This window comes from Myotis yumanensis, unplaced genomic scaffold (assembly GCF_028538775.1).
Source record: "Myotis yumanensis isolate MYYU_CA2020_CCGP unplaced genomic scaffold, mMyoYum1.0.hap1 SCAF_5, whole genome shotgun sequence".
Classification (NCBI taxonomy): Eukaryota; Metazoa; Chordata; class Mammalia; order Chiroptera; family Vespertilionidae; genus Myotis; species Myotis yumanensis.
Window position 1 is genome coordinate 21,037,536 of NW_027223756.1, and position 26,796 is coordinate 21,064,331.

Below are 26,796 nucleotides of genomic sequence, written 5' to 3' on the forward strand. Positions count from 1 at the left end.
TGACAGCAGCTGGGGGTCCTGGGGGGCTTTGTGCAGGTGCTGGATAGGTTGGCTTGTGGGGGAGAGTGGAGGCAAAGGCTGAGGGGTCAGGGAGAAGGGGCTGGGGAGGAGGCTGAGGAAGGCCAGAAGTGTGCCCCAACCTACTGTGCTGAGGGCATGCCTTTCCAGGGCACAGGTGGGTCCCCAGCAATGGAGACGGCCTTCCCCACCCTGAGGCCCTAGTGAATCTTTTAGGAAACACCCCCCAGCAGGTTCTGGGAGTGTTTGCACAGGGCAAGGCCGAGCAGGCCCAGTCCTGTGGGAATGGCCTCCTCTCCTGTCCTTCCCCGGGGCCAAGCCCCACCCTTCCTTCTCCACCTGGGCCTGCCAAGGTCTCAGAGGCCACTTCCCCCTGGGCAGCCTGGCCCCGCCATCCCTTCCTGGGCCCTGCGCCACAGCTGGGGGTGGATAGAGCTGTCTAGAGGTAGACTATTCCTTCCCCTCAAGAAAAGGGGGGAATTATCATCAACCCCCGCCCCCCACTGTGTGCCCTACCCTGGTGGGGTTACTTTCCCCCTCTGGATCTCAGTTTCCTCATTATTACTACAATGGGGTTGAACCTGTGTCCCCAAATACGGGAACTGGGCTGGCTGCCACAGAGTCATCCCAGGAGTTTGCTAAAAATACAGATGTTTTAGGCCCTACCCTTAGAGAGTAGGCTATGTGACGGCTGGGCAGGGCTCCAGGCAGCTGTAGTTTTAGTAAGCACCCTGTTTGGGAATTCTAAGCACCCCCTTCCCCAGTTCCCACAGTCACACTGGAGCTGGAAGATCCAGTTATCGGCAAGCCCCACCCCAGCCTTCCCACTTCCCCATGGCGCTCTCCTGACTCAGCTAGGTCAATATTGACCATAGGCCCCTCCCCTGCCTCTGACTCCCGAGCCACCCCAAAGCCCCATAGCTGAGACCCTGACCTCAGGTCAGCAGAGTCAAGGTCAAAGTGACACTTGGGGCCCAGAGGGTTTTATTGCTGTCCCACTCCCATCTCCTCTTGGTTTGGCAGGGCGTCCAGGCTCCCTGGAGAAACCACAGGGCCCCTAACCATTAACTCCACCTGGCAAGAGGAGCCAACCCCCGAGTCCAGCTTCAGAGAAGGGGCTCTGCTCCCCCTGCAGCCCTCCATGATGGGCTCTAGCAGAAGGCTGAATTGGGCAGGTGGTTCCCTTCTGTCCAAGGCTCTTCCCCCAGGCACCTCTATGGGGCACACTGTTTCTGTCCATTCATTACAGATGGACACACTGAGGCCCTGCTTCCAAGGCACCTTGTCATGGAACCGAAAGGTGCCGGCAAGCCCTGGGCCTCTATCTTGGCTGTTTCTGGCTCAAAGCAACACCACTCCTGCCCTCCTTCTGCTGGGTTGGCTGGAGGCAGGAGATGGGCCTCAGTTTCTTTCTTTTTCTTTTTTGTTGTTGTTAATCCTCACTCTAAGATATATATTTTTTTTCCCATTGATTTTTAGAGAAAGTGGAAGGGAGGGGAAGAGACAGAGAGAGAGAAACATTGATGTGAGAGAGACACATCGACTGGCTGCCTCCCACACACACCCCGAGAGGAGCCAGGGATCGAGCCTGCATCAGAGGTATGTACCCTCAGCCGGAATGGAACCCTCAACCCTTCAGTCTGAGAGTTGCCACTCTAACCACTGAACAAAATGGGCTGGGACAGTTTCTTTATCTAAACAAGGGCCAGCAGGCTCATGAGAAACCCACCCAGAGGGTTTCTATATGGCGTGTTTTTCTCTAAGCACTCTGATCAGTTTTTGAGCGGTGGATCCCAGACAGGTGATGTCCAAGTTGGCCTCGGCACCTACCTGCTACAACTCTCGAAGAGATGCAGCTCAGAGATGCTGTGGACTTTACGGGAAAAGGCATCCTTTCCCCCAAATAAAAGTGATCTTGGAGGGAGTGTAGGGAGGAGGCCTTCGAGTGGCCAGTGGGGCAGGCTGCTGCTCTGTCCTGGGGGAGAAGGTCAGGCGGAGATGAGCAAGGGGGTGCTGGAGGGAGGGAGGGCAGCCATGGACGCCCTCCCAGGGCAGGGCCAGCGTCAGAGAGGCCTCAGCCCCAGAGGGAGTGGCCTGAAGCTCAAGGAGCCAAACTTTCCATGAGCCACCAGCAAAAAATGAGTCTGGAGAAGAGCGTCCACCGCAGACCTGAAGGCTCAGCAACCCAGGGTCACGTGGAATTCAGAGGGACTGGGAACATCTTAACTCTTTGCTGGCGGTCTCTAGAGCCACCAGCAAGCTGCTTTCAGCGTGATGGGGCTGTGATGGGGCTGTGTGCAAAGCTGTGAACTGGCATTGTGGGTCCCCAAGGACACACAGGCAGGGAGGGGCAGAGCCAGGAATGAACCGGGGCCTGTGTGGCTGAGCAGCCTGCGCTCCCTGCCCCCAAGCCCTGTGGGGTCCAAGGAGCGTGATAAGAGCCTTAATTGCCCGGAAATAAAATGGGTCGTCTCAGAAGGTGGTGAGTTCCAGCGCCCTGTGCAGGCGGGCTGGGCTGTCAGGGCTCACCAGAGGGAGGACTGAGCCAGCCCGCTCCCCCTGCCCCCAGCCCAAGACTCTAGGAGTCCATGTTCACACCTAGTGGGAATGGAGGGTATATGGACTCAAGACCTACAAGAATGGCAGGATTCGCATGGGTGGATGGGAAGACCCTGGGTCAGGAGCCTAGGCCTGCTCAGGATACCATGCAGATGAACTTGGCCGGGCCGGCCGTGGAGAGGAACACCTGGGGCAGAGCCTACTGAGGATCAAACACTAACCCTTGTGACCCCTGGTTTTGTCTGTTGACCCTCACTTGACCTTGGGAATGTGGCTGGCCCTAATGATAAGGTGCTCCTCCCCTCTCTCCCCTCCCCCCCACATTTGCTCTCAGATCATGGGTTGGAAGTGATTACGGATCTCAGCGCTTTCCAGCACCGTCCAAGAGACCACCTTCTCTGACAAGCCCCAGAACAGGAATGAAGGGCCCAGGGCACCCCCCACCACATCCAGCAGGCCCAGACGCTGCCTCGCAGGGCCCCCACCAGCCTCTCAAGGTCAAGGGACTATGATTGCAGAGATTAGCCGAGGAGACCAGAGCGCTGAATTGGGTGGGGAGCCCTGGGACAAGCCCTGCTCCTCTGGCTGCTGATCCCCTAAGACTGCAGAGTGGCCGACAGGAGGCCCTAGCTGAGCCATGCCGTTGTACATCTTGATATCTTACAACCTGGGCCCACACTTCTGAGGGTAACCTCTCTTAAGAGAGGCAGGCCTCCCTCACTTGCTCACACCTATAGCCTTGCTCCCCCGAGCTCCCCGCCTGGCCCTGAAGGCACTGGGTTTCATCTCCTGTTAGGACCGTCCAGGATCCCCGGCTGAGCTTCCATTCCAGACAGGGCTGTGCTTCCTTTCAGGTGCCCACTATGCTGCCATGGAGTCCTCTAGCTGGGGGTCCCTGGTCCCTAGTCAGCTCCCACTGAGGACTGGGAGGGGCGCAGCTGGGAGATGGTGCGGGCGGCAGAGGGAGGGAAGGGCAGTGCGGTAGGCCGGGCTGTCTGGGAGCAGCGGAAATGGGAAAAGCAGGACAGCCTGGAGGACTGGGCCAGGGAGGGCAGTCCAGGAACCACAGGCCCAGCACAGGGTAGTGAGCAGGGGGAAGGGAGGCAGGAGGAAGCAAGTCAGGGAGATGAGGCAGGGAGAGGTGAAGCTGGGAGTGGCCCAGACGCCTAGGGTGCTCCAATTGCAGACTCAGAATCCAGGGCGAAGCCTAGACTTCTAGGATCTTCCGTTCCTGACTCCCAATATGCATCTGTGTAAGGAGTACAAGCAAGGCCATGGCAGCCTAGAGTCTGTCTGAGAGCTGGTGGGGAGGGCCTGGGACAGGCACCGGGACAGGGTCACTCTCAGGGCTGACGCCAGGGGCTCAGTCAGCAAGGCCGGAGCCTACCCCCTGGGTGTGGGGAGAAGCCCGCTGAATTGTGAAGTCCATTCTTACATCCTCTGCAAATTAGCAAACCCATCTCTCTCCCCCCACCTAAAGCCCCAAACAAAGAAGAGTGGGAGGGGGGCCTGGCCCTTTGTTAGGGGAAATTTATTAATATCCGAAACATGCAGCATGCAGGCCCTTCCTGTCCACCCCCAATCAAAGTCTTTGAGAACACCTGGGCCTCGCATTTGAAAGGCTCTGGGCTCTTTTATATGGCAGGTCCTGCCAGGAGGGGGGTGGGGGGGGGGGTGGGGGGGAGAGCCAGGACATTCTTCCAGCCTGGGAAACTCTTGGCTCCTCCCGACCCTGGTCTCCCAGCTCCAGCTTCCCCTGCCCGGAAGGCAGAACAGCTGGAGGGAGAGGACATGCTGCAGGCCCTGGTTCGGCCCCAGCTCTGCCAGCCTCAGCTGAGTAACCCTGACCGGGGGCCTGGGCTTGTTCGTGTGTATAATGGGGAACCAAGTGGTCTTTCGGGGCTTTCCTCACCTTCTTCATCATCCTTCGTCAGCCCCACCCACCCACCACTGCCATAGAGAAACAGTGTGTCAGGAGAGAAGCCAGGAGAGCCAGGACAGGAGGCAGCTGAGCCTCCATCTCCTCATCTGAGCAATGGAGCTGGAAGGCCTGTGCCGCCCACCTCCTGGCTCTCTGCAATAAGGAGGCAGGGTAAGGAGGGTGACCTCATTGGGTTTTATTAACAAGTAACCAACAGAACACAGATGGGTTGGGGAGACACCAGGAGAGAGACAGGCGCGGAGGCTGGCGTAGCTGCACGTGGGGGCCGTGCCCCACTGGTGGGGAGATCGCCGTGTGCAGACCTGCTCAGGCATTTCCACTCCCCACCCTCCTCTCTCAGGGAAGGAGGGACCCAGGGCAGCCCCTCCGTGCCTGGGGATTGAAGATACCAAGGCTTCTGGCCTCAGGCCTGGGGTATCAGCTGCCTTCTGCTATCTCCACCCTCATGCTTGGGTGACCTCCGTCACCCTTGCCTGGGCCACCAGCCCCTCTTGCCTGTCCTCCACAGGCCTCTCACCTCCACCCCGTCCCCTCTAACCACCCTGCACACTGACCCAGAACAGCATTCTTTCTAAAGCACACACAGATTGTGCCAATCCCCTGCCCACCCCGTATCCCCTCCCCAATATTCCTCATCCTTACTTAGACCTTATTGTTACCTAGAACCTTCTCCTGCCACTCTTCCTGCTCCTCAGCTCTTGACCTCCTCCTGGACCCGGGGCAGGAGGAAGAGGCTACAGGCTGATATCTACTCGGCAGGGTCAGCCCCTTGCCCAGAGGCCTTCCCCACCCTGCCTTCCTCTTCCTCTCTTTCCAACTTGCCCACCCTCCAGGAAACCTGACCTGCACACACGAACCAGGAGGGATCTTTCTCCTACTCGACTTGTTAACCCTCGATGCCCGGGGCCCGATGGGCCTCCAGACACCCCGAGTGTCTGCCTGCTCAAGGTTCTGGCTGTGTGGAAGGCTTGGGGGCAGGCTCCCTGAGAAAAGGGAGGGGCCTGTGCCCTGGACACAGATGAGAGGGTAGTGCCAGCTGCCACAAGAGAAAGGGAGCTGGCTGGTCAGGAGGCCTGGGGTTCAGTTCCCTCTGCCATGAGACCTCAGGCAAGTCCTCCTCCCTGGCCTCGGTTTATCCATCTGTGAAGTGAGGGCTGAGCCAGATCATTCTCAGCTTGGAATGTGTGTGTGTGTGTGTGTGTGTGTATGTGTGTGTGTGTGTGTAGGGGGTAGATGGAGGTTTCAGGGGAGGCAGAGACCACAAAGAAGGACTTGCATCGAGAACTGGCAACACCATGGCAACCTCCCACAGCCTCAGGCCTCCCAGAACCCCAGAGGTCGCGGCTGCCTTTGCACTGGGGCAGGACCTCCTGTCCACCTGCTTCCTGCCTCACATGATGGACTCCTCCTCCTCGGCAATCTCTCGGTCCACCTCGATGGCGGTGTTCTCGAAGCTGGTGATGCCCCCGTACTTGCGCATGTGCACCATCAGCGGCTTGGGCGACTGGCTACCTGGCAGCGTGGCCACGTACATGCCTGTCCGGTTCTCCTCCAACGACGGGCCCCAGTCCATGGCCGGCCGGCTGGCCTGTTGGAGCCTCTGCAGCGGAGCAAAGACAGCGGTGGAAACAGCCCGAGCTCGAGCAGTGCGTCCTGGGGCCCAGCACCCGGCACCCAGCACCCAGCAAAGACCTTCCGCATCCCCTGGGTTACTCCTTGCAACAACCCGGGGATGGGGGTGCTGTTACCCGCCCTGGGGACTGAGTCACATGCCTGGATGAGACTCGTACCCTGCCTGCCACTCTCAGGCTGGGTGGCCTTTGGGCACAGAATGTAAGCTCTGTTTCCTCGTAACTGGGACTCAGGATGCCAGTTAGGGTTGCCGTGCAGGGTAAGGTCCAGGAAACGGTGGCTCTGGTTATGGCTGTGTGGCCCTGGGTCCCTTTCCCTAAAATGCCCCGTCCTAAGGAGCTGGCAGCTTTGGGGAAAGAGCCGTGGACTTGGAGAGCTGAAACAGGAATTAGCTCTGACCTTCCATTCGGCCTCATTCTGACTCTGGTGTCTGACCTCTCCCTCTCCGAGGCCCCATTTTCCAAGGAAGGAGGAAGCTGACTACGAGGATGAGTAAGCCTGGACATTCTAGGTTCCTTCTTCCCCAAACCACATTTCAGAAGCCCTCTGTCCTGCCAGGAAAAAGGGCCCCAGACTCGCCAAGGAGGAAAAGCAACCGACAGTAAGTGGAGCCCAGGGGGTGCAGGTTCAGGGGCGAGAACGTATGCCATGCCCTCAGCCCAGGGCCTAGCACGGCTCTGCACTCAAACATGGCGACACTTACTAAAATCTACAAAGAGCATGTCACCCCGCCGCTCAGAAACCTGCCAATGGCTTGGCACCTTACTTGGAATGAAATCCTAAGTGCTCGTCACGGCCTCCGTGTCCTGGGCCCTGTCTTCCTCCCTGACTTCCTCCTGCCACTCTCCCTCTACCCTCTCTGATCCAGTCACACTGACCTCCTTGCTGTCCCCAAACATGCCAGCCCCTCCTGCCTCTGGCCTCTGCACTAATTGTTTTTCTGCCTGGAACGCTCTCCCCTTATCTTCCATCCCGATCACCTTGTCAAGTTAGGCAGGTGTCTGTCAGGGCTGGAAGCCCTGGTCTCTGAAGGCTTCACTCTGGAGCTGGACAATGACTCTTCTGCAGTGCCCCCCCCCCCCACCCCCCGCCCCGCCCCCTGCCCAAGGACATGCCTCTCCAACCGGCTGTGGGCAGCTGGGGCAGCAGAGCAAGGCTTGGGAACCATAACCTTCCAGGGGGACTGGAGCCCTTCACCTGAGCAACCCCTCTTCCTCCTTCCCTTTACAGACACCCTGGCTCTCAAGCAAGGAGACACGTTTTCTGTAGTAGCACGAGTGCGGCTCCTGAGGTTCAGAGAAGGCAAGGGGTTTGCCCCCAGTCACACAGCAGCTGGAGGCAGAGCAGTGGCTGGACTCCAGGACCCCTGTGGTCTGGGCAGAGCAGCCACAACCCACTTCTGCCAGGAAAGGGCTCTGAGCCCCCTGAGGGACAGCTGAAGGGCAGTGCCGCTGTATGGGGAGTGGGGAGCAGTGTGCTGGTAAGCAGGCTGGGGAGGAGGGTGAAGGGTACAGAAGGCCTGGTGTGTAGTCAAGTTCAGTGGTGCAACTATTCCCACCAGTGTCCTCAAGTTATCAACGGTTTGACAAGTGGCTAACGACATTCCCGAATATTTCACAATTGGCTCTCATGAGGCAGTATTAGCTGGACCCACACTCTGATGGGGTGCGGGGGTAGGAGGTGGGGTCCCCAGGCTCTCTCTGCTGCCTTGCAGGCTCATTCAGCTCTGCTCACTATGACAGCCTCTTGCCACCAGAGGACTCCACGCCCATGGCCTCAGTGGTGAAGGGCTCAGTATAAAGAGGGCACCCTGAGGCTCAGAGGGGGGCAGGATCTCTCTGTGACCACACAGCGTCACAGCAAGCCCATGCGCCCACAAAGGGTCACTGCTCCCCTCTTCTGAGGTTTGCAGATCCCTGTGGGTCTCTCTACAAAGCCCTGGCCATGAGGAGGGCTCAGGCCATCCTCCCTTTCCCAGGAGCCCCACAGCAGGGCTCCTGGACACAGGAGGAGGGAGACAGCCCCCCTCTGGGGTCCCTCAATGTTGCCTTCAGCCCCTGAGTCCCTTAGGGAAGCTCTGGGCTGGCGACCAGAGTTCATGTCCTGACCCTGCCTGACTCACTGTGGGGTAAGTCCCTTGTCCTCTCCCCAAGACAGTCGTTGGCTGACATTGGTGGTCTTTGGATTGTGGCCCCCAGAGTCCCTGTGTGATATGAGAGGCCGCAGGGCAGGCCTGCAAGCCGACCTCAGCCCAAACAGATTTGAGCTGATTCATAGCTCAGGGTACTGGTTAGAAAAACTGCTCTTGAAAGAAGCCTGCAAAGCCCTGGATCAGGTATTGGTGCAAATCTTTTCTGTTTTAGCAGGTGAGCCAGGGCCAGGCCACAGGTCGGGAAGGCTGAGGGCAGGCAAGGTTGCGGTCGACTCACCTCCCAGAGCGAGCCCTCCTCTTGAAGCACAGCCACCAGCATGCCGGCGGGGATCAGGAGGCAGGACAGCAGGCCCATCAGGATGCCCAGCAGCTCCGCCCAGGCTGGGAAGCGGTAGCTGCCGTACTCGGAGGGCTGGTACTTGACGATGCTATACACCAGCAGGGCCTGCAGGGAGGGGGCTCCCAGCATCACAGTGTGCCTTCTGGCCCCAGGGCTTAGGGTAGCCCGGGTCTCAGCTACCTTAAGGCCTGAGAAAGCCCAGCCCAGGGCCAACCCAAAGCCTGAGACAGCCCAGCCGAGACACCCAGTGTCTGAGATAGCCCAGCCCTACGTGGTGCCAGAACCTATGATGGTCCATCTTTGTTTTGGAGCCTGAGCTAGCTCTGCTCAAGCTCACCCGATGCCCAGGCCGGAGACAGCCCAGCTCTGAAGAACCCTAATTGCTGAGATGGTCTATCCCTGACCTGCTCCCACCCCATGGCTGAGAAAGGAGAGCTTCAAGAGCCAGCCTAAGGCCCAGAGGCCTGAGAAAGCCGCATTCATTTTGCCAACCAAACTGAGGACTAGGCCCAGCACAGACACAAAGGCTGGGGGCATCTCTGGGGAGGAGAGTAGACCCGATCCTGGTGCCCAGCCCACCCCTCAGCCCTACCAGACTGAATGCCCAGAGGGGCCCTGCTCTCAGCCCTGGGCCCCAGCCAGCAGCCCTCCCACCCACCCCAGTTACCAGGAGGGTGGCCGGGGTCAGGAACAGCCAGCAGGCCCTGAAGTAGAGGCCCGGCTTGAAGCCCAGCATCATATGGATGTCCCGGCAGAACCTCTGGATGCCTGCACCGGGAGGAAAGGAGCATGGCCCCACCCACAGGTCCCTCCCACAGGTCCCTCCCAGAGGCCCCACAAGTGCCAGCAGCCCCTCCTCCACCCCAGTGGCCCCCATCCAAGACCCTGGGAACAGGGACCCAATTGCTGGGGGACTCCCCTCTCCCATGGGAGGAGCCTCAACTCCGCCCCTCCAGCCCCTCTCACCATATACCCGGGTGACAGCGAGGCATGTGGTGATCACCACCACCATGAGCCCGAAGCTGGCGCTGTAATCGTCTAGAAGGACCAGCCAGTACATGCCCCCCTGGAATACAAGTCACAGCTTTGGGGTCCCCTCACCACGGCCAGGCTTCCTGCTGCAGCCCCTTCTCCAGGCAGGAAGCAGCCAGGCCGGTGGGGAGAGCCAGCTGATGTCAGCACAACCCCCCCGCCCCCCTCCCTATCCACCCGCCACCGCCCCCCCCCCCCCCCCCCCCCCCGTCCACCCGCCACGCCCTATTTGAGTCTGACAGCAGCCTTAGGTGCAGGCCCCCCATTTAACTGATGGGAAAACAGACTCAGGGAGGTGAAGCCACTTGTCCTGAGCTCACTCAGCAAGTGCAGGAGTGAGGCTTGAACCAGGTCTTTCAGACTCCAAAGCCACGACTCTGCATCATAGGCCAAGGTGCCCCTTGGGAGAGAGGGTCTGAGGTGGTTTAGGCTCCTCCCAAAGAGGGCAAGAAAGTGGGTGGTTCAGGGAGTGCACAGCCTGGCCACAGACGCGCCAGAGTGTCCTCCCCGCCTCGCCCACCAGCCACCTGTCCCCAAAGCCACTCACGTCAGTGGTGAGGACCAGCCCCATCAGGTACATGGCCACGCAGATGAGCCCCGAGAACACGACCTTCTTGGGTCGCAGGTAGTAGGGGAACTCATCTGTCACAGCTGTCACAATGGTCTCCAGAAAGGCAAACTGGGGGGAAGGAAGGGGGTTTCTGAGTTCTGTCTCCGCCACACACATACACTCACACAGACACGGACACACACCACACAGACACACACATATACCACACTCCAGACACATTACACATAGACACACAGACAGACACGATACACAGACACACACACACATCACACACATCACAGACACACACAGAGACACAGACACACACATCACACCCACAGACATCACAGACACACACAGATCACACACAGTCACACATCTCACGCACACACAGATACACACAGCACATGTGCCATGAGGCACCTCGTGGTATGGACAAGGCTCACCTGACTGTCCAAACCGAGAGTCAGCAGCATGAAGAAGAAGAGAAAGGACCAGAAGGGCGACAGAGGCAGCATGGTCATGGCCTGTGGGTAGACGACAAAGGCCAGGCCGGGGCCTGGGCCAAGGGCACACGGGGTCAGCAGCCTGGGGCACGTGGCAGGCCCCACATCCATACTCACACACTCATGGTCGCTCACACCCACCTGAGCAAACCCAAAGATGTCCACTAACTGCACACTCCTGATACTCTATTAACTCCTAGGACACATGCCAGCACATTGTCAGTGCTCAGTACACAAGTTGATAGAATAAATGAATTAGTAATGAATAATGAGTACATTAGTAATACCTCCTTTGAATACACTTATGTACACAACCATTTGCACAAACCATCCCACTAACACACATGCTTAAACATGTCCATTGGCACAAGACACTGATTCCCAAGATCACTCACAACATCGATTCACTTGCACACAGACATCTCAATTCAGGATATGACTCATTTGGACAAGCAAGGAGAGTTACTAATGTGACAAATATAAGACAGTCTCATACAGAAGTTCCTATATCTCCGGACACAGGTTAATGCACACTCACTTGCACATGGCCACCCAGAGACCAGCCGAGACACGTTCATCTCTGCGCACATGCATGCATGTGCGTACACACACTCAACACGCCCATCCACAACCTTGCTGGTCCACACACAGGCTCACTTTCCAGCCCCAACTGTGCCCAACACACACCCTTGCCTACCAGGGCCGGGCAGCCTGCCCACCTGCTTTGGCAACTTGGTCCACAGGCACATCCAGCTCCTGAGACATGTAGCCCAGCACGGAGAAGATGGCGAAGCCGGCCAGGATGCTGGTGATGGCGTTGCCCAGAGTGACGATGAAGGTGTCTCTGCCAGGAGAAGTCCAGGCGCAGGCCGGGTGAACCTCGCCCAGAGAAGTCCTCCCTGGCCCTGCCCCCCCAGCACCCCCTCTCCTCCCAGCTGCGGCCCTGGGGTCCAGGAGGCTGCACTGACCGATAGATGTTCTGGTGAAACGTGTTATAGGAGGCAAAGGTGAGGAGACCCCCAAAGCCCACACCCAGGGAGTAGAAGATCTGAAGGGCAGCTTCGATCCACACCTGTGGCAAGAAGGATGCAGATGGAGCACAAAGAGAAGCAACTGGCACACCGTGGTGTCAGAGGGCCAGGGAAACAGGAGGAAGGAGGTGGGGAGAGAGCCAGCCAGTAGGTCCAGGGATGGCGTGGGGAAGGGCCTGGCCCCCAAGTGACTTGGGCTGGGAGCAAACCCAGCTTCAACACTTACACTGTGCCTCTCAGGGCCTCAGTTTCCCCATCAAGGATCTAGAAGGCAACCTCTAAGTTTGGTCTCGTTCTGAAGGAAGTAGTTCCTCATGTAAAATTTTCAGGAAATTCACGTGGACAACAAGCCCATGTAACCCTTAAACTTCCTTCCTGGAGTCAGAGGGACCTGGGTTTGGACCCCAGCTGGACCACTCTCTGGCTGTATCGCGTGGGAAAGCCCCATCACCTCTCTGGGCCTCAGGTCCCTCTGCAATAAGGGAATGGGAGTAGGGTGGTGATGATTAAATGACTACATATATGCAAAGTGCTGAGAGTGTGGTTAGGCACAGTCATTTGTCAATAAATAAGAAATGATAGCCGTCAGTAACATTGTTGTGACTAATATTACAAAATGCCCTCCGTGGGGTTTGGAATCAAACAGATCGAGGTTAGAATCCCAGCTTTGCCACTCCCTATGTAACCGTAAGCTGATCACTGACTCTTTCAGGCCTCAGTTTTTTCATCTGTGAAATGGGAGAATAATGTCTACTTCATAGAATTGTCAAGAACAATAAATGAAGAAGACAGGACTGAGCACAGTGCCTGGTACTGGAGGCTGACCGTGTGAGGGATTCCCACCCCCTGCCCACTTTTTCCTCCAGGGATCCCTATTTCCACTTCCCAGGTCAGGCCTGCTCCCTCCCTCCGCACCCTAGTCCCGATGGCCTCACCTTGGAAGACAACAGGTAGTGGAACTGGGGGGTGAGATAGAACTGGATGCCCTTCCAGGCCCCTGGGAGAGTGACTCCGCGGATCAGCAGCATGACCAGAATGAGGTAGGGGAACGTGGCCGTGAAATACACCACCTGAGAGGCGGTAAGTGGGAATGGAAGGCAGGGTGACTTCCTCTGCCCTGCTCCTCTTCTACTCCCATCTTACTCCCAAGGTGGGAAACAGCCATTAACCTATGATGCTTCTTTTTCCCTCCCTCCCTCCCTCTTTACCCCTCTCCCTTCCTCCCTCTCTCCTCACACTGATCCCATCAGCAAAATCCTGTCACTGCTTCCCAAGGCTGTCCAAATCCATCTACCCGCTCCGGCTCCACTGTGGCCCAGTCCAGGCCACCATCACCCCTCCCCTGAAGGTCAGAAGAGCCTCCTGTCCCTCATGTCCCCTCCCCCCGGCAAACCCACCCCATGTGGTCATCAGCCAGCATGATCATCAGCTGGACATTCCCAGACTCCCCGCTGCCCTGTCTCCGCCCTCAGCAGACACCCGTGAGTCCCAGGCTCCCCGCTGTGTTGGCTTGCACCCGATGGCCTCTCCTCTCTTTCTAACGGCTTTCTTCTCTGGCTTCCTAGTGTTTCTTTTAATGGTTCTCTTCCAAATGGACATCACTTCTGAGTGCTTTGCAGAGGAACCAGTTCTGATTTATAAATGATTAAGTAAACCATTCAGGTTTCCAAGTCCTTCCAAACTGCTTTATGGCCTTCTCGCTCTTCATCACCTAAAGTGGACACCTGTGGCTTAGTCCGCCCAGCGTCTCATTGACCTTCTTCAGATAACAGCCCCCTGACTCTCCCCAGGCGGGCTGACTCCATTCCTGGCTCCTGGGGTGGGCCCAGCACTCCCCCCTCCTGGCCACAGTGGCTGGTTCAGGGATGGGTATGGCGACCCAGCTTACCCAGTAAGACTCACTTCTAGGATTCTGCAAACTGGGGAGAGGGAGAACCCTTCCCTAAGCATGTCAAGTGTAGCCCAGAGCTGCTGGGCAACCGCATACAGAATGAAGCCCGAGAGCACTGCTGAGCGACGGGAGAACCACAGTTCTGGTAACATTGATTGAACCCCTAGACCTCTTTTCTGCCGAGGCCCATTGGGCTATTTATAACATCATTCGTAGGCCACACAAACTTACCAACTTAAAATGAGCCTGCTCTGTTTGGTCAAACATTTCATTAACTCACCCCTAATGCTTTGGCAGGGCCGGACCAAATGATTTCTAGGGCCTTATGCGGCCCGTGGGCGGGATGTTCCCTCCACTTGCCTCCTAGACCCAGTCATGCCTGAGGCACACACTCTGGATTTTCCAATTGTGACAACTGGGTTCCGGCCACTTGCATCTCAAAGGGCTCTGATTCACAGCCACCCTCCGAGCTTCCAAGAAACACTTGCCTAGCCGCTTCAGAGTGCCAGCACTCGGTCAGGACACAAACCTGAATAACAAATAGATCCTGCCCTCGGCAAGTTCCTAGCCCGTCCTTACCTCCACATCTTCCCCAGCTCCATGCCCTTTCCCTTCCCCTCACCTCTTAGGTTCAGTCCATGCCCTGCCTCCTCCCAGAAGCCCTCACCCCTCCCAGCCCCTCGGGCCTCACCTTGCCTGAGGACTTCACACCCTTGAGGATACAGAGGAACACGATGACCCAGGCGAGCAGCAGGCAGAGGCAGAGGTTCCAGCGGATCCCCCCGGGGCTGCCGATGCCCTGGCTGCCTTGGATGTGGAGAACGTAGCGGCTGTGGGAGATGAAGGTCTGAGTGTCTGCTGGTCACGCTCCACTGACATGGAGGAAAGCCGTCGCCAGCCTGCGAGGCGATCCTGGCTAGCGTCCACTTGATTTGGTCTGTCCCCAGACCAGCTCTGCACCTGGAGGCTGCTTCTACAGACCACATCGCCCAGGCTGCCATCCCCTGATTTCCATTTGGATTTGGTGAGTGGGAGGCAATTGTAGGAGACTGGAGGGTGGGAGGAGTGAGGGGTTGGGGTACTTGCACACACACGTGTGCACATGCTTACGCACGCACGCACACATGCATCAGAAGGCCGGGCTGTGACTGCCTTCTTCCCTAGCAAGCTCTGGTGGGCAGCCTTTCCTCCAAAGCTCCCAATCTCTCTGGCTCCAGTTCCCTAGGTCCCCCCGCTTGCTCCTTGGCTCAGGGGTGTTACAGCCGACCCCCTTGCTCATTCCTGGTGCCTCACTATTCTGTGTGGATTACCTCACACTGTCACCTCCCTCCACTGAACTCCCTTTGCTAACGTCTTGGGAGAGTACTGTCTGCTTTCTGCCTGCACCCCCCAACGCTTCCATGGAGACCCCAGCAGCTGCTGGACCCCCACGTCACAGTCTTTGGCTTTAAGCTGCAGACCCAAGCTTCGCCTTTCCCACTGGCCAGACATACTCCTCAGCAGGTGCACACACTCTGGGTGGACTTTACACGGACAAACGGGGGAACCGCATAATACATGTAGGTTGGAGACCAAAATATTTCAAGACATGGGGTCCATCTGGGGGCAGATTCCTAAGAGCAGCCCTCGGCAGATGAAGGTACCTGGTTGGGGGTACCTGGTCTGTGTCCTCTGGTCAGCCAATGGGTGACATCCTATGAAGGAGGGACTATGTTCATCCCCTTTTACAGAGGCAGAAACTAAGGCTCCAAAAGGTTACTATTACTGTTAGTACCTTCACCATCGTCAGTATGATCAGCTAGCATTTATTGAGCACTTGCTAGCCACCAGACTGGATGGCAAAATTTATATGCCTTCTTTCCTTTACTCCTCATGGCAACCCTCTGAAATACTATTATACCCACTTTAAAGATACAGTATCAGGCCATAGCTGTTTTTTCTCAGTGGATAGAGTGTTGGCCTATGGACTGAAGGGTCCTGGGTTTGATTCCAGTCAAGGGCACATGCCTGGATTGTGGGCTCGATCCCCAGTAGGGAGCGTGCAGGAGGCAGCCAATCAATGATTCTCTCTCATCATTGATGTTTCTATCTATCTCTCTCCCTTCCTCTCTGAAATCAATATATATATATCATATATATATATATATATATATATATATATATATGATAAAGCATCACAAGCCAAATAAGTTGTTTAAGGTCACATAGCTGGTCAGGTGAATATCTGGGATTAGAACCTAGAGTCCACCTAATACTAGCATCTTTGAAGTGAACACTGGGCCCCTTGGGGACTCAGGCTCATTCCTGCCCTCCCCCGACCCCGCAGGGCATGGGCCCTCCCAGACCTCCAGTACTCCTCGCTGGGGCTGACGGTGCTGGTGAGGTTGAGGGGCAGGGCCCCGTTGCCATCCTTGGAGCCTCTGTGCTCAAGGCAGAGATCTGTGTTCCACCAGTTGCCACAGTGCTCCCAGGGCAGGTCGCTGGTGAGGGAGGCGAAGAGGTAGAAGAGGACGTAGGCGATGATCATATTGTAGTAGATGGCCACCAGGCCCACAATGAGCAACATGGCCGCGCCGGCACCTGGCGTGGCGACAGGGGCTGCCCTTAGGCCATGCTCTCCTTGGGGCCGGCTGTGTTTCCTCCGGGAAGCCCTCCCTTTCTGGAGGTTAAAGGGTAAGGGGGCAATCACCTGGCTTCCCCCAGGCCCAGACCACTCCGGGGACCCTTGAGGCCTCACCTTTGAAAAGGGGGCTGATTTTCCAGACGGCCAGGGGTCCCAGGCTGGAGAACTGGCCCAGAGAGAGCTCGAGGAAGAAGAGAGGGATGCCGCAGATGGCCAGCATGAGGAAGTAGGGCACGAGGAAGGCACCTGTGGGGAGGGGTGGGGGCAGGGTCGCAGGGGGTCAGCTCCCCCAAAGCCCAGCTCTAGCCCCGCCCCACCCCTGACCAGTGGACACCACCTGTGACCTGAGGGAACACTTCTCCTGTGGCTTGGGACTGTCTTCTTTTCTACCATCAATCACTGAGAGCCAAGGGGTGGACAGAGATTCACTCACCTCTATAGCCCCAGTGCCTAGACCAGGGCTGGGCTCAGAGCAGACACTGAATGGACAAATACATGAATAAACGAGTAAATTCCCTGCTGAAGAAAGGGCAAACTCCTCAGTGCCGAAATCAAGCCTCCCATTTACCTGACCCCCCACACCCCCACTTTGCCACCTCAGATGCTCGTGGCTGCCACCTGTGGTCCCATGTGTCCAACATCTCTGCCCCCTTTCTTCACATATTGGCAGCCAACTCCTTAGAGAACTTCCCACCACCATATGGCTCTGGAGGGGCTGCCAGTGACAGCAGCCAACCCCTGCCCACCTCCTCATGGGCACATATCCCAAGCCAGGCCAATTAGAGACCTTCTCTGCAATTCTATATAGATTCGTTCAGATGGCAGTTCCGAGGAGGAAGTCATTCCAGAGTTGTCTCTGGCCACCCAACTGCAAGGAGGAAGCCTGTCCCAGGAGAAAATGAGGCCAGCATACAGAAGGAAAAAGAGTCGGGAACCGGGGGATGGGGTGGGGGGAGTGGGGTGCAGAGAGAACTGTGGATACTGTGAAGTTCCTGGAGCTTCAGAGCCCAGCTCCAGACCTCTTCCCAGTCATATCATTCATCTGTCGTTGCTTCGTGTAGGTTTATTTGGATTTCTGTCGCCCTGACAATATGAGCTTCTTTAACAGGTTTGGTAGAGATGGGAGGAGATATGGATTGCTGGTGGGCGTGCACTGGCTCTGCGGAAGATAGTCCTGGGGGGGGATGTTGGGTCGGCCACTGTGGGACCCTGGGCAAGGAACTGGCCTCTCCAAGCCCAGGCGTCCTCGTCAGGACAAAGGTGCCCACCCAGGAGGGCTGTCGCCAGGGTTAGATGAGACAGGCATGGAGAGCATCCAGCCCGGGGCTGGCAGATGGTGAGTGCTCAACCCCAGCTATTGTAATAAGACTAAGAACAGTCACTTGATGGAGAAACAGGGACAACAGATAATTTGTTTAAGATGGCAGAGACTCTGTGTTCGCAGTCAGAATGGAAGGAACCAGGAGAGGAAGAGAGATAGAGGATTCACGAGCAGGAATTAGACAGAGTAAGGTTCTGGAGGAGGTGTGGCGGTGGTGGTGGTGAGAATATTGAGAGTGCAGTGACCACTGACAGGCAGATTCAGCTCTTCCTCATGAAGTAGAGGCAGAGAGCCCATCACTCAGGGCCCAGGAAATGCCCAGGCTTAGGGCTTACTGTGTCATACCCATGCTGGGGTCAAGAGAGAGGGAAGAGGGGCCTGGGTGATGAAAAGGGACAAGGCAGACAACTCCCTCTTTCCAGTCCCAGGTTGCTATAAAACCACTTTCAACTAATTCTGCTCAAGGTTCAATAGGAGACGGTAGCTAAGGCCACTTCAAACCTCAGTCCACCCGGAGCCTTGACCCATCACTCGGCTGCTCCTCAGGCAGGAGCTCAGGCCCATACCTCCTCCGTTGGTGTAGGCTCTATAGGGGAAACGCCAGACGTTCCCCAGGCCCACACAGTAGCCAATGCAGGACAGCAGGAAGTCCAGTTTGCCTGTCCAGTTCCCCCGGTCTGCGGCAAAGTCCACATCCAGGTCTACGTCACCCTGGTCACTGGGGGTCATCAGCAGGTCTGGAGTGACGGGCTGCCAATAAGAGAAACCAAAAGGGTGAAAGAGAAAGGTGAGGCTAGGATGGATCTGTGACCACCAATACAAGAATATAGCCTTGAATAGGGCTCCAAGAAAGACATTCTATTGGTTCAGGTGATCAATTCCTCTCATCTGGGCTAACATGGCCCATAAGCAGGCGCTCCTCGAGGTTTTCGGTGACTGCAAACTTATGAGACCAGCAGGGTTGCTCGGGCACTAAGAAAGCTACCGTGGTCTTCGCTTGGCTAACACAGAGGTCAAATCAAGGGATGGTCTTATTTTGAAGATGACAACAACGATGATAATGATGGTGAACTTACAACAGTCACCATGCATTGAGCACTTACTATGATTATGCAATAAACGTTTTACTCCCATTACTGGATTTCATTCTCAAAGCCACCTGTGAGCTAAGTATTCACCTAAGCTCCATTTCAACGACAGGGAAAACTGAAGGTCAAAGAGGAGTCCTGCCATACCTGAGGTTTTTACAAGGCTGGGGAGTGGGAGAGCTTCCTGAAGTTCAAGCCCATGTCTTCAGACACAGTGCTGAAGTTTAGCTACTTCATTCTGGGCACCATATTTTAGAAAGACACAGTTTGGAGGGTGTCCAAAGGGCGGGTGGCCAGACTGGAGGTTGCTCAGGAAAAGCGGTTACTTGAGGATAAGAGGAAGGAACTGGGAAGGCTGAGCATAGAAAGGAGAGGGCTCGGAGGGACCCTGAGCTCCCCTGAGGAAGGGAGTAGATTTATGCTCAAGGGGGCCTACAGAGGACTGTGAATTTTAGTTCACGAGCAGGAAGTTGCTATTTAGGCACCAATCTGTCTCAGAAGTCGTAATCTTCTTGTCACTGAAGGGCAGATGTATACAGAGGGAATGGAGGCCAGCTGTCCCTAAGGGCTCCCCTTGTGATTCAAGGAGGGCGGGGAAGTCCACCCGGCATTCTCCCTTCAGGCTGGGGCTAGGAGATGGATCAGCTGCTTGGAATCCTGGCCCCAAGGGATGTGAGTTAGCATGTCCATGGACTGCCTGGGCTTAGGACCTGGAATTAAGCCCAAAGATACCAGGATGGCCGCCTAAAATCCAGAGAGCAGTTTCCATACGTGACTCCAGGAATGGGTCAGGAGAAAGGGGTAATCCTGCCTTTCCTCTGAAAGTCTCACCTTATGGCAGAAAAGATAGAACTGCAAAGAAGGCCAATTATGAAAGACATCCATGGTTCTCAGAGAGAAAGAACCCCCTGCTTCCCACTGAGGAATGGTTATGGGGAAACAGTGATGCCACTGGGATCACAATTCTAGTCCCAGGTCTGTGCCAATTCACTGTATGACTTTAGGAAAGAGTTTTCCAGGCCTCAGTTTCCCCATCTGGACACTGGGAGGATTAGATAGGCAAGTGTTTCCAAAAACACATCCCTTGGTATTCAGTGGAAAAATGATTCTTGATTCAAAGAACTTGGGAAAAGCTGAGTTAACACGGGTAAGACAGGTTTCTTTTCACAGGACTTGTCAAATAGGGACTGGAATAGACAGTATTTCCCAATCCTATTTAAGAAAAGGGTTTCAAGGAGCTGGCCTGCCACGATATACTTGGGGAAATACAGGTCTAGACAATCTCTACCTAACAGTCTCTGGCTCTGATGTGTGAGGCAAGATTCTTCGCTGGATCAGGTCAGATTCACACATGGGGGCTCAGGAAAGAGCTACTAATCAGGGTTGTGTTTTCCCCTAAAATTGCCCTTCCTGCCACCAGACCAAGTAGGTGTCTACACACAAATCAGCTGGCAACAGAGGAGGCTTTGCTGGGGATTTGTCACATGAGCGTTGCTGGGATGAAGGGTGCACGTGTCAGAGGACTGGATGTGTCTGCCTGTGGTGACAGGGTTGGTGCATTAGGCTCAGGTGGCAGAAATGGGGTAACAGTGTTGGGTTGACTCTCAGTGATAGTGACGAGCATGGGGGTGATCCTGCCTGAGGAAGGGTAGTGGTGACCGGGACAGCCTGGCATGATTATGGGTGATGGTGACAATAATGAAGAACATGAACAGCTGCTTTTTTAAGAAAATGGGCTCCCAGGGTTGAAATATATGCCCGGCGGTTCTTTAGCTGCGACCTCGGCTGAGGTTAGGGTGGCAGCAGCTCTCAGACCTATCTGAAAACTGCCCCTTCCCCGACGCCTTTCCCCTCAAGGCTCCCTCACCAGCTGGGTGAGCATCAGCACGCTGGAACCACGCCCTCCTAGGTAAGCTCCAGGAGAGATGGGTAATGCCAGATGACACGGATGGATACTGAGTGGTGAGGCAGGCCTGTCACCCTGAGAGCCCCCCAGCCCCATCCCGGCCAGCTGGCAGGAAGGCCCGATAATGAGGTTCCTCTGATCCCTTCTGAGAAGCTGCTGCCCTTTCTATGTTCACAGAGCGGCCCGGCTCTCTGTTTCCATGGTGACAAGAGTTCCAAGAGCTGGATGCTGCCAGCTCTCAATCCCTCTCTTCCCCCAATCAGAGGGAAGCCTGCTTCTGCTCCAGGGGCAGGGAATGGGGTCCTCCATCGCTGGAGGAGCCCCCAACCCCACCATGGAGTGAATCCCAGGGGCTGGAACAGAGGATGGAGCCAGTTGGGAGACAGAGGGAAGCAACCACATCAATGGGGCAGGACTGGAAGCTTAATGAGTCAGTGTACACTTCCACTGCGTGTGAGGCTCCCTCTCCAGATTATCCCTCCCCCCCATTCCCCACCCAGAGTCAGAAGGAACACACCTGAGTTTGGCAGACCTACACCTCCTCTTTTAGGGACCAGCAGATATAGGTCACCAGCAGCGCCAGGGGCTGGGAGAGGTAGGACCGCCTACGCCAAGGCTCTCATATCTTTTTCAGGATGAGAGGCGATAGGAATCCTGAACCCACGTTCATCAGCGTGCAGATGAGTTTCAGGGAGGGGGAGGGATGAGCCCAAGGTCAAACAGCAAGTTAAGGGCAGAGCAAGACCAGGACCCAGATCCCTGACTCTCAGCTCAGTACTCATTTCTGAACATTGTTGCTCCTGGCATTTCCTACCTCCCTGCCCCCTTCTCCTTCAGACCAAGGGAGGGGACCCTGAGGCTAGGTGGCCCCACCCCTGCTCTGCTGGTCCTAGGTTGCTCAGCCCACCTTCAGAAAAGCACTACGCTACACCCGTCTCTGCTTTGGTTTCCTTGTCTATAAAATGGGGATAATAAGCCGTAGCTCCCAGAATTGCTGGGGGATTACAGGAGCATCGGCTTCACAAGACATGGCTATTTACATAATGTGTGGTCCTACGGCAATGAGGGGAGGGATTCTCCTGGGGAGGGGAGGAGAGGGAAGAGAAGAAGAGAATAGAAAATAGCCAGGCAGAACTCAAGACCCAAGAGACCCTCAAATGGCCCAAAGAAGTTACTCATGTCAGGAAGGGCAGAGAGCTTGAATAAATAGGGGAGACCCTTGGAGGAAAGGAGTGGTCAATAACACCGGCCCCGATGGGCAATTGTCTCGCATCTACTAGCACCTTTGACCGGGGTCCTGCTTTGGTGCTGACACGGGGGATGGACAGGCAATGGTCTAGGTTAGAGAATGGACTTGCCCAAAGCCACTGGGTAAGGGGCATCTACAGGAATAGTGCCCTGGAGTTCTGACGCCCTGGCTGGGACTGGTAGTTTTAAGCCCAAAGCCAGAAAACATGGCCAGTACTCTCCCTGTCCAAGCCTGTGCCACTTGGCTGGGAGGTCCAATCCCATAGGACAAGATGGGGAGGGGCTGAGGGCTGGGCCCAGGGCCCAGGGCCCAGGAACACATAGATTTGGCCGCCTCTCTCATGCCAGCTCTCACCCCCATATCCCTTGGGTCTCCAAGTTCCTCACTCCTTGCCTTTGCCTCCTTCTGCCCTGCTGAGGGGCAGCCTGGGGTCTTAGCGGGGACACTAAGCTGCCTAGGGAAGGAAGTGAGCGGGAGGAAGCAGGTGATGGGCCCGGCAGGCAGGAGCAGGGGCTGGATGGCACCGGCTGCTTCAGCTTAGAGTGCACAGGGGAGGACCAGGCCCACGCCGCTTCCCCGCCACCCCCACCCCCGAAATTAATCAAGTTCAAGGCTGGTGCTCAGCAATTCCCCCCGCACCGCCATCAACACCCCCCCCCCCCCCCCCCCCCGCCCCCGGGCCTCCCCGGGGTAGGGCGATTGGAGAGGGGTGGGTGCCTGGCCCTAGCCACCCCTACTTCCTGCCTCCTGGGCTGCAGACACCTGTTCCAGGACCTGGCCCAATGAACCCCAGGCCTAAACACGCTACCTCCCGACCCTCAGAGGGGGTGGGGTGGTATGGGGTGGCACAGGCCGTGACCCGTCCCTCCCTGCTATCCAACTCAGCCCGGCCTTCCCCGGAGCTCTGAACTGGGTCCTGGTGCCCCCCTGCCTTCCCCGGGCCTCGCTGGGGGCGGGCCTCCGCACTCCCCTCTCAGGTGCGCCCCCAGCCCGCCCTCGTGCCCTACCTTTCGGAGTTGAGCTTCCTGGAGCTTCTTCATCTTGGAGGGCAGGTTGCTGGGGCTTCCCGGCTTGTCTTCCCTTCAGCGCAGAGAGCAGGGAGCGAGCGGGAGAACGGGAGATGCGCCGCCGGCCAGCGCCGCGCCTTTGCCCCGGCGGCTCCGTGCACCGGCTTTGGGGGCGCGAGCGCAGGCGCTGCCGTCTGTCGGCTGCGGGTGTGGGGTGCAGAGCGGAGCTGCGAACGCCAGTCTCTCTCTACGCAGGGCCGGAGGCTGGGGAGGGGTGCACGGCTGCGCCCGCGTAGACACCCAAATGGACAGACAGCGGAGGGGTAGGGATGGGGGGATGCGCGTCCCCTCGCGCAGAGCTAGGATTGGAGGGGCCAAGCGCGTAAGGTGGGGGTGTCTGCGGTGGGAATCCTCGGAGGTCTGGAGGCCTCCGTCACAGTCTCCTGCGTGACCTTGGGCAAGTAACCTCCCCTCTCTGGGCCTCTCTTTCCTCGGCTGGGCACTAACAGTCCGCTGTGGGTTCCAGCATCCCAGTGCCTCCTCCTTTTGGCTGTGTGACCTTCCCACATTGCTTAACTTCCCTGCACTGCCACTTCTGCATCTGGAAAATGGGAATAAGAATCTTACTTCCCCGCCCTAGCCCGTTTGGCTCAGTGGATAGAGCGTCAGGCTGTGGACTGAAGGGTCCTGGGTTCGATTTCTGTCAAGGGCACATGCTTGGATTGTGGGCTCGATCCCCAGTAGGGGGCGTGCAGAAGGCAGCCGACCAATGATTCTCTCTCATCATTGATGTTTCTATCTCTCCCTTCCTCTCAGAAATCAATAAAAATAAAAAAATAAAAGAATCTTACTTCCCTTATGAGGAACTCAGGGAGATGGTGCATGGAAAACATTTAGCACGGGGCCAGGGACATAGTAGGGGCTCAGTAATATTTAGCTGCCCACTCCTGCCAACAAAAGAAAAACTGCCATTAGTCAGATATTTACCCAATCATCCAATCCACCAATATTTATTGAGTACCTAACGTGTACGAGATCCTAGGCTAGGTCTTAGTTCATCAACACAGTGACCTGGGGAGGCAGATGGCATTATCCCTATTTTACAAATGAGGAACCTGAAGCACAGAGAGGTTAAGTTCCTCACCCAAGGTCACACAGCTGGTGAATGTCACCAGTGCCAGAGTCAGGCCTCATGGAGATTCCAGGCCAGCAGTGGTCCTGAACACTCCCTTTTCCCTTGAGCTGAAAGTGAAACAGGGAGGTTTGGGCAAGAAGAAACAGGGCAAGCGCCACTGGGCCATTGTGATGGTTTGTGACTTAGATCATGAGCACCTGGGCTCCTGTCCACCACCAGCAGTATGACCGTGGGAATGTTATGATTGCACATCTGTCAAATACTCAAATGGGCCACCAACCAGCCCTTGCCTGGCTGACCTCATACAGCAGCGATTTTCAACCTTTCTTCATCTCATGACACATAAATGCGTTACTAAAAGTCTGCGGCACACCAAAAAATATACTATTTTTTGCCAATCTGCAAATAATAAGTATAATTTCGATACATTCACATAAGATGGCTATTGTTGTGTTGGCTGTTGTCATTTTTTTATTTGACAATCTAAGGGAAAAGAGGTCAGTGCCCCTGACTAAACAGTCAGGTATTACATGTTTAAAAATTTCTTGCAGCACACCGCTTGAAAATTGCTGACTTAGAGTGTTATAAGGTTCCAGAGAGCCTGTGGCTAGGATGGAAAATTATTAGCTAGAGTGAATATATGCATTGGTTTGTGGGACTGAACCAGTATATGCTAGTGAACCTGGCATATGCATTAAAAATTGTTCCCCTTTCACTCTTGAAAAAAAAATTTTTTTTAATTGATTTCAGAGAGGAAGGGAGAGGGAGAGAGAGAGATAGAAACATCAATTGTGAGAGGGAATCATTGATCGGCTGCCTCCTGCACACGCCAGTGTGCTGGGGATGGAGCCTGCAACCTGGGCCTGGGCCCTGACCGGGAATGGAAACGTGACCTCCTGATTCATAGGTCGATGTTCAACCACTGAGCCTTGCCAGCTGGGCCCCTTTCACTCTTAAAAGTGTCCCAGCTCAGACACTATTTCACAGGGTCATCCTACCATCAGCCAACATGGGGAGGCCTTGAGGAGAGTGAAGATAGGAGCTGCTGTTTGCACCCCTGGAGCCTGGCAGGAGGTGGGAAGGGTTAAATCAAAGCAAAAGCTTGGGGAAAAGGCCTGGTCTGGTCCATCCCGAGCCCACCTCTCCTCCCCCAGTTCCACCAGCTGCTCCTTCCTTGAACCTGGCCTCCCAGGGCAGGCCAGGGGCTCTCCGGACCCAGGAGGAAGGAGCCCCTTGGCCGTGAGTGAGAAGGGAAGGAGCATTCACCCAGCCCTACTGTGTGTATTAGATGAACTCGTATCCAATATTGATTTTCAACTCTTTCTAGCAGCCTGGGAGGACAGGTTTGTACAGCCCCATTTGGCACCTGAGGACACCGTCTCAGAGGGGTGATGTCACTGAATCTTTGAGTTTTGAGATAAAACAAGGGGGTCATGGGCTGTGCCTGGGGATCCCAAGGAGGCCCAGCCAGTACCCTTCTTCCCCCCTCCCTGGAGGCAGCTTTACTGAACCACCCCCTCCCATTGGCACCCTGGTTTCATTAGACCCCATGGAAGGCACAGAGAACCATAGGAACAGGAAACAGTAGCAAGGCATTAGCTCCAGAGCCTCTTATGACCCCTTCCCAGCAGCACCTGCTCTCTCTAGATCCAGCCCTGGAGGGAGCCAGCCCTGGGGGACCGGGAAGGAACAGGGCCGGGGCTTCAGCCTTCCTGAAGCAAATGCATCTCGGGGTGACTCCTGAGCATCAGCCGTAGTCACTGGGCGCACATGGTCCTGGCCCACACCTTTCATATGGGGAAACTGAGGCCCAGAAGAGGTAGGACTTTGCAAAATCACCCTGTGGAGTAGAGGCAGGGTGAGGCCTGGAATCTAGGAGTCCGACCCCACCCAGGCTGGGCCCTCAGATCACACCTTCCTGCCGTCCTCTCCCCACCACAGCTGCTGTGGGGGAAATCTGTACTTTATAGAACAAACAAAACCCAGCATCGGAAGACAGGGTCCACATAAGTCAATCTACCCACTGAAGCCCCGGTTTTATGATCATACAACTGGCCACGCAGTCAGCTACCAAGCATGGTGGACCATTGCTACCATCCCAGAGGAAGTCGGGGTACTACCTGGCAAAGGAACTACTTAGGAAACCAAACCAGGGAATACTCAATCTATCTCCCCCCACTCTCCCCTCCTCTCTCTCTTCTGGTCTCACATCAAAAGAGAGATGGAGATGTGTGCTAATTTAAGGAAAGTGCCAGATGAAAATGCACTTCCTGTTATTATATAGGGAGATATTTTTAAATGCATATAAATAAACATTTTTAATTTGCTTTAATGTTCAGGCTTTATAGCTGTAGAGCATGTGTTTTGTTGTACCCGTGAGTGGCGACTGTGAAGAATGAGGATCCAGATTGTTAGCCCATCTGGTGTGGTTCCGAGGAAGTGGTTCTGGAGCAGCCAGGCTAGGAGAGGATTGCCCTCCAACGCTGCCCTGTCCCAGGCCTGCTGGGCCCCAGGCTCTGCATCCCCTTAGCTGGGCCTCTCAGCCACCCAGAGCCAGGCTGGTTTTCTTGGAGCCCCACAGTCCTCTGTCCCCCCCATTGTAACCTGTTACACACACACACACACACACACACACACCCGGGCTGCTGGAGACTTCCCATGTGAGAACACTCCACTCCCAGCCCTGAGCTGGGTCCTTCCTGGGGCTGGGCTGTGACCCTCTCTGCTCAGCCCACACCAATCTCTGGGCAGTCAGTGATGGCCTCCACTAGACTGATGTTCTCAGCATGGCATGAAGGGTCTAGAAGGGAAATC

General features: G+C 56.0%; 1 protein-coding gene across 1 annotated transcript; it reads right to left on the reverse strand.

Moving 5' to 3' along the window:
* Positions 1-4,663: 4,663 nt before the first annotated feature.
* SLC6A7 (solute carrier family 6 member 7) lies at positions 4,664-23,181 on the reverse strand. Its single transcript, XM_070414604.1, has 14 exons — positions 22,848-23,181; positions 18,164-18,347; positions 16,391-16,522; positions 15,999-16,233; positions 14,345-14,483; positions 12,698-12,832; positions 11,700-11,803; positions 11,451-11,575; positions 10,672-10,784; positions 10,223-10,354; positions 9,610-9,709; positions 9,311-9,411; positions 8,581-8,748; positions 4,664-6,119 (listed from the first exon to the last, which is right to left on the reverse strand). Exons 1-14 carry the CDS (start codon positions 22,878-22,880, stop codon positions 5,910-5,912), a joined length of 1,911 nt encoding a protein of 636 aa, XP_070270705.1. The 5' UTR covers positions 22,881-23,181; the 3' UTR covers positions 4,664-5,909.
* Positions 23,182-26,796: the final 3,615 nt, after the last annotated feature.